General features: G+C 34.6%; 1 protein-coding gene across 19 annotated transcripts in view; it reads left to right on the forward strand.

Annotated features, from left to right (window-relative positions):
- TENM3 (teneurin transmembrane protein 3) overlaps window positions 1-8,167 on the forward strand; it is a 949,896-nt gene that overhangs the window by 824,038 nt on the left and 117,691 nt on the right. For 15 of the 19 annotated variants that reach the window (XM_075258516.1, XM_075258530.1, XM_075258522.1 and 12 more), the window contains one exon: window positions 2,905-2,931. The exons of the other annotated variants lie outside the window; for them this stretch is intronic. In XM_075258516.1, coding sequence (XP_075114617.1) covers window positions 2,905-2,931 — 27 coding nt within the window. The remainder of the gene's footprint in view (window positions 1-2,904; window positions 2,932-8,167) is intronic. 19 annotated transcript variants of the gene reach the window in all.

The raw sequence follows: 8,167 nt of genomic DNA on the forward strand, positions 1-8,167 counted from the left end.
TTCCACGTTACAGCACTGCGGCACATAACTTTGCTCAGTGTTTTGCATAATTGCCTGTGTCTACGCAAAAAAAGAATTGCTAGGTTGTGCAAGCGTGTGGGAGAATTATTCCTCCCTAAAATGCCAGTTTTTTCGTGATCAGGCTCAATACTCCGGGCTTGTAAATTGGAAAGCCTGTTTTCCTATAGGTTGGCTTGCCTCTGAGCGCTTTTAAGCCTCTCCACGGTTCCTATTCTATAATTTTCACTGGTAAGAGTCTTGTTTTGAAATATCTAGTAAAATCAGATTGCATTTTTCCAGCTGTGATTATGCCTGTTATTACATAGGACAAAAGCAGCAATCAGTGCAATGGAGACTGACAAAAAATATACCTCTACCCAAAGGTGTTCTCTGAGGATTAAGAAACTCATTTATATGAATGTGATGTGCTACTTGTGGGAAGTCAGCTATTTGTCTGGTCATTTTATATTAATACACATACAAAGGGGTTTATTTATGTCTAATAGCTTTGTGCCAGGAAAAAGTCCTCTTCCAAAACATCGACTAGCGTACTTACTATATTTAAGCATGTCTAAACCTTTCAACCGGACTGACAAATACGCTACAGGGTAGCAAAGTTTAAATGACATCGGTTAACTTGCTGCAACATGATATTTTATTAAGTTCAATAATGAATAAAATTGAACCATCAATTAAAATCATCAATAAATAGCATATGCATTGACTCATATATTTATATTAAAGTGTATCACCAATTATAAAGCAACTTTTTATAAATGTATAGTACATGTGAATATATGAAACTTTGTAATATAGTTTATTAAATAAATATGTTTCGTCAGGTGGCTTTCTTCCTCTTTCCTTTCACTCAGGATCTTATCTCTAAATGCACCTGTGTCTGTATCCATTTGCACATACTGAAGTCTATGGAAACAATGGTGGTTGTGCACTATATTACAATATATAATGAAGTTAGAAGAGCTATGTTAGTTACAATGTGTAGGCGAGCTTAGCAGCTGCAGTATGTATTGTATGTACCTTTTACAACAGTCACCACCATCTCCATCGACTTCTTTGTAAGAAGTAGCTTAACCTGATAAATGGAGATCGAAACATTTTCCTTAATAAAATATATTACAAAGTTTTATATATCCACATGTATACATGTACTATCCACATGTACTATACAATATATCTTGCTAAAGAGAAATGTTTCTATCTCCATTTATCATGTCTAGAGTTCCATTATTAGAACTCAAAAATATATAACCTCTGGCATAAATGGGTTAAGCTACTTCTTGCAAAGAAGTCCATGGAGATGGGAGGTGGAAGACACTGTTGGAAATAACAATATGTAGATACTTATTTTCTGTAGATATCACTTTTGGAAGTCTTCTCATTATTATCAGAGGCAGGATTACAATGAAAGTTAACTTCTGTATTATGGGATCCACCATTTACAGCTTATCTACTCCAGCTCCTTGCACAATGTCATCTGCTCAGATCCTAGAGCATGGCGAGAAAATTCTTCTTTAGAATTCAGTGTTTATTACTGTGTGTGGTCCATGTGGATGATGTAAGTTGTGTCTCAGACAAAACAGCTGCCCCCATAATCATGAACAGAAAAAAACCAAATTTAAAAAATATGTCATCAAAAAGTAAAAACTAATTAGAAAAATGAGAATATGTATCAGTATCTGGTTTTAGTTAGTCAGAATATTGGTAATACAGTCTCTTTAACACAACTAAAGTCATTGAAAAAGTTGAATCAAAGTTCTGTTCTATGGTGTAGTTAATATGTTAAAGGAGTTCTCCCATCTCAGTGTTTCAGCTTTACCTGCAGTCTCTTCTTCTCACTTCCTGTATTTCTCCCCCCCAGCTTGCTAAACGACACTATGAAGTGTCATGATACTTAAACAGATCAGATAATATACAGACGCTTGTACAGAATAGGCTCAGTGTTACTTGTATGTTTACATAGAAAGATAACAACCCAGGCTAGCAAACTGCAATTAACTGAACTGATTGTCCTGCCGACACTGAGTAAGTGACATCACTTGTCCTATATCACAGGTCCATGGTTATAGCAATGCTGTGTAAACAATGAGAAGAATAAGTTCACATAGCAGGCAAACAAAGCAGCATTTTTAAAGCACTATATTTAGGAAAGGCCTACAATTTACATAAGTTACCAGTATAGATAGGATCCTTGAGATGAGAATACCCCTTTAAGTATCCAGTTAACTATTACTACATCTGTACAATAGCCAAATTTGTCCCACAGTGATCAAAGATATTACAAAATATTACTAAATCTATATCATTTATTTATTTTTTAATCCATGATTTAAAAAAGTTTCTATATTTGATTACATACTATTTTCCCTGTAATGGCAGCATTCTACAGCATACATGATTCCCAAGACTCCAGAATTGTAAGGATATGTGTACTGGTACTAACATTAAACTTCATCATGTCACCAACACAGAATGCATTTTCTTAGACCACTAGCTGAATATATGTATATGTATCAAGGTTCAGTATGAGGATACATATTGTCAGGCCAGTAACTATAGCAATCCATTTATCATACATATGTATCATACATCCTATACATAATTATCACTCTAAGCTGCGTGCTACTTAAGACAGATACTTAACCTGGGGTTCAGTAAAGGGGATCAGATGTGAATGGCACTAGACTGAAATAATGGTTGATACATGAAATTATCAGGTTTGTTAATCATCGCTGCAATGACTAGTCTGGAAATCTTAACCTATGATTCTGACCTAACCTTAAGACTCCTTTCCTAGCCTCAGATGATCTTTTTCTGCATGCCTTTGCTAACAGTTAATGTCCTGAAATGTCTGTCTTGTTCTTCTCCCCTTCTCAACTTCACAAGCTCACTATTTGGATAAAATAGTTAAAGGTACTGTATTCTTTCTGCTTGTTTAACCTTAACAAATTGGAGTATATATACAGTAATATTTACCCCAATTGCTATATGTCATACACTCAGCTGAATATCATGACTCCCACCCTCCTCTCCTCAATTGACCAATGCTGTTTGTATGTGTGCATTATTACATGTATAGCATTTGCTAATTTTTTTATTTTATTTTATTTTTATATCGTTTTGGTTTTTCTTTGTGTTAATTTTTAATACTGATAAATACAATCATTCTGCTGGCACTAGAAGGGATACAAAGTTACTGCAATTTTATTTTATTTCAATTATTTTGCCCCATCACTGCTCATGCTGAGTATCTAAAAGTATATCTCTGGTAAGGTTACCGCTCATACTGGAGTTTTCTTTTTCCGAGTGAAACTATGAAACGTGTGTGAATTAGTCATCTACTATAGAAAGCGACTTTACACCAGAGTAATATTATTTCCAATGCTTTATCAAACCTTCAAACTATAATATATTATATTACACATTAAATATAGGCCCCTTTTTCCCCGCAGTAAAACTACGTATACCTTTTTTTCTTGATTTATCTAAACCTCACATAGATATATATATATATATATATATATATATATATATATATATATATATATATATATCATGACTATATACTTTATTATCTATTCAATTAATCAATTATTATTATTATTATTATTATTATTATTATGAGCTTGCTTTTTTTTGCTCTCCTTTGTTTTACTATAATGTACTATTTTTAGATAAACTTCATTTTACCCTATTTGCAGTTCTGCTCTCATTTGTCCAATAAGCCAGTGTTCTTAAATTTGTATTTATTTTACATGTCATCATCATGTATTTTCCATATTAGTGGAGAACTAGATCCTCTTTAATATGTTATTCGGCCTACGTTTAACAATATTTGGGTCCTTCCCCAGTACGTCTAATATAGCAATAGTTATTAGTAGAGATGAGCGAACACTGTTTGGATCAGCCGATCTGAGCAGCTTGCTTCCATAGAAATGAATGGAAGCACCTGTGACGCTGACTTTGCGGTCGGCCGGCCGGCGTCACAGGTGCTTCCATTCATTTCTATGGAAGCGTGCTGTTCGGATCGGCTGATCTGACCAGTGTTCGCTCATCTCTAGTTATTAGTAAAAATTCATTTATGTAATTTATTTGATGTTCATTTACCTTTGTCCCAACTGTATTGAAAGGTGTAGCTTACTACGCTTTTCAATATAACTCTATAGGCAAGGGTATAGACGTACGTAAAGTTACATATGTCTGGGACATTCATTCAGTGGAGGGCCATTGTACCCATATCAAACAATCCAATTGTATGTTTCTGTTTTCCACAAACATCACTTGTATACAGAAGCCTAATATAGACTCATAAATCCAGATATAAAAATTCAATTTTCTAGAAATAAAGAACATTCTTGAGACGCTTTTTATTTTGAATACATTTTTATAAAAAAATTTAGTTGTTTTTGAATTTTTTTGATGACTTTCTTTTACGAAAAATTGTTCCACTAACAATATTAGAGCAACTAACCATTAACTATAATAACATAAAGAGCTTCATATAAAAATGGAAGAAGCATGGATGTATATAGTTTTCTCACAAGACCCAGTAGTGGTCGTATTAATAATAACCATAATGAATAAAATGACCTTATTGTTCACGTTATTGTAGAGTATTCAATAAAAACATTTTGAACTAAACAGATAACAAATTCTAAGCTAAATTCTAATAGAAATATATCATGATTTGAATACCCAAGAAGGTTCCACGACACTGTAGATCTAATAATTCGTAATCTATTATTTTGCGATCAAGTATTTACTAATGATGTAAAATGAAGGTGCTCGCCCGCCACAAATTTCCCTAAGGTCACATGCTTAGTTCTGAACGTTGGTAATTTTCATCTGGAAATTTTACAAAAGTGAAGCAATGCGACCAAAGTCACTTTGGCAAACTGTAATGCAAGTTAAAGGCAGCCATCTTTAAGCATGAACAGCTTAAAAAGAAAAAAAAAAGTTTCATCTGTTCAAAAATATTGAAAAAAAATCATTAAAACTGATAAAAAATTGCAGCAATCCAGGTAAGCAAATATATATATTGACTATCTCCACTATCTATAATTCTAATTGAAGCTGATGCAGTTTTATCATCTGTGAGCTTGTAAAGAACATTGGACATATTTATTAAAGATGGCCGCCATGAGAGAAGTTCTCGGAGCTGTTGAAATGTCGCTCTACCCTCTGCATCGCTCGTTCCCCAAATTAAATGTGGCCCTTGTGTGCATGTTCCCCAGAGGTTGCCATGGTGTCTTTTGTTGCTGTATATTCCTTTACAATCTGATATCTAGATATTAAACAGGATACAATGTCTGTGCCAAAAACTGTGTTGCATAGGTGAGCACTTTCAAGTTCTAATGTAATTCTGATACACCTTTAAAAATGTCAGTGCTATAATTTCCCCATTAATGTCACATTGACCTACAACAAAAGTTACGTCCCCCACTGAACAGGTTAACTAAGACAGCAGCCCTCTCGTCTCTGAAAGTCCTAATTATGAGGAGGAAACGGAGCCCATTAGAACATTTTGTATCAAGTTATGCAGGGATAAAAGTCAATTAGGAACCACATTTTAAGGAAGAAATAAAAAAGCAACGGGCACATTCAGCTTTATAAAGTACCTCGCCTCAAAACCTGCTTGCTAAGCAAAATATGTCCTCCAATTTGCAAAGATAACGCAGCTAATAATTAGACTGGAGTCAGGGAGACATAATATCCTTGTTAATAACTGGATGGCCCGCTTTCATATTGTTAGTAAAATTTAATCAAGTGGAGGTCTCAGGAATTAACCTTTTAAAAGCCGCTATATGTAGATGGATACAGTAGAGATAGATGCGAGATATGTCTATCTATCTATCTATCTATCTATCTATCTATCTATCTATCTATCTATTGATGTATGATGTATTCATATGAGATAAGAGTTTATATAGATAGGTATTAGATAGACAGAATAGAAAAGTAAACTAGAGATAGATAGATAGATAGATAGATAGATAGATAGATAGATAGTTCGTTCTTTGAATTTGATATTAGGTAGGCCAGTAATAGATGGCTCTGATGGTAGTGGCTTTGCTATAATTTTATTCTGTTCATCGCTCTACCACCAATGCATCTTATTGTAGACAGCAGATAAGGGAGCAGGAAGAAGGCGCTGGGTAGTCCTTGCAATGTAAATATGGACATGGACTGCTCAGCCATTCAGATCAAATTCCCAGAGCGTGATTTAACTTTTGCAGGTGGATCATGTTTGTAATATTAATAATTGCTATATCTGAAGATAGTTACATAGTAGATGAGGTTGGATAAAGACATCAGTCCATCAAGTCCAACCTATAACCCTACAATCCCCCGCAGTGTTGATCCAGGGGAAGGCAAAAAAAAAAAAACATGAGGCTCATGCCAATTGCCCCATTTCAGGGGAAAAAATTCCTTCCCGACTCAAATATGGCAGTCAGTATAAAAACCCTGGATCAACGTGTCCTTAAAATCTAGAATACATAACCTGTAATATTCTTCAAGAAAGGCATCCAGGTCCTCTTTGAACTTGTTCAATTAATCCACCATCACCACTCCTGGTGATAGATAGATAGACAGATACATAGGTAGGTAGGTAGGTAGATAGATAGATAGATAGATAGATAGATAGATAGACAGACAGATAGATAACTTGTAGTCATTTGTAAAATGTATAACTATGCGTTATACCAAAAGATTACCTGTTCAATTAAAATATAGAATATATACAATATATAAGAATGTGTATAGATAGATAGATAGATAGATAGATAGATAGATAGATAGATAGATAGATAGATGTGTATGTATGTACCTTTTATATATACCCATCTCCGTTCTGGATATAGAAACTGAGACACAATGTCATATTCTCATGATATGTTCTAACACGGTTTTGGCACATTCTTAATGATCTACATATATTTACACAGTCCTTGTATGTCTATCTTCTGACATATCACATGGAGTTTGAGCCTTGTACTTTCAGAAGACGTTTCTACTTCTATGTTTCCTGTATGTTGCCAATTATATAATATAACCTCTTAGTATTAGGTAATTATCATTTCATGTTTTCTTATCATTATCGTTAATCAGTTCCTCCTAAGCCATATGTATATGATGAATCCTATTTAATAAACACAAGATTGTTAACAATCTCTTGTCATTTCCATTGTTGTTATCAGTGTAGTGTAGTAAGTAAACATCCTCACTCTGTTATTTGTCGTGGCATTAGCTATGTATACTGTTGTTTTACCCATGACACAATTAACCCCAATGTTTTCAATGCTTTACTTATTCTCAGACTCCATGTGATATGTGGAGATGCCCACATTAAAATATTGTAATAAAATGATATACTCTATTAGTCAGGCATAAACCTCCTACTCTTATTTCCCCCTCCTTGTACACCAAGGTCAGCTCCATAAAGTTAAGCTAACAGTCTATGTGAACAGTGGGCTAGGCTGTGTAAGCTCAGAGCCTCCAGAAATTCTGTTCTCTGTATCACAAAACACACAAAGATGTGGCCTCTCGTGAAGACAACTCATCACCATATGGCCTAGTACTATGTATGGATGTTATAGAGAGGTGTTCTCCAAAAAAATTGGAAGAATAGGGTTATAGGTTGGACTTGATGGACTGATGTCTTCATCCAACATCATCTATTATGTAACTATGTATGTAATATTGCTAAGTAGAAGTTATGATTAAAGGGACCCTGTCAGGTTGTTATTAAAGGAGAGTAGCTGGGCTCTGTGATACAATAGTATAGTATAGGGTTATATGATTTGGACCAGGGTTTCCAAGTAAAAAGCAGAGTAATGTCTTACAGGACTCCTAGGAGAATGTGCAAGAGTCCTGCTTACCCCTTCCGGACCGATCAATTGATACAGTAGTAGTCTCAGTATTATTGTGTAGCCATAAGGCTTTCAATCGGGATCTTTTTTTTTCCTAGGAGCCCTGTCAAGAATGACTTGGGAATTGCTTTTCGCACGATCATGCTGTTCCAAATCCTATAACCCTGCATACGCTATCACAGAGCTCAGCTCTGTCTCTATTTCAGAGCGGGCCACAGAATTTACATAGAAATCCTGCTTCAAAATTTATAAAACTTCATATTACACCACTCAATTTC

The sequence above is a fragment of the Leptodactylus fuscus genome, chromosome 1 (assembly GCF_031893055.1).
Source record: "Leptodactylus fuscus isolate aLepFus1 chromosome 1, aLepFus1.hap2, whole genome shotgun sequence".
In the NCBI taxonomy this organism is placed as follows: Eukaryota; Metazoa; Chordata; class Amphibia; order Anura; family Leptodactylidae; genus Leptodactylus; species Leptodactylus fuscus.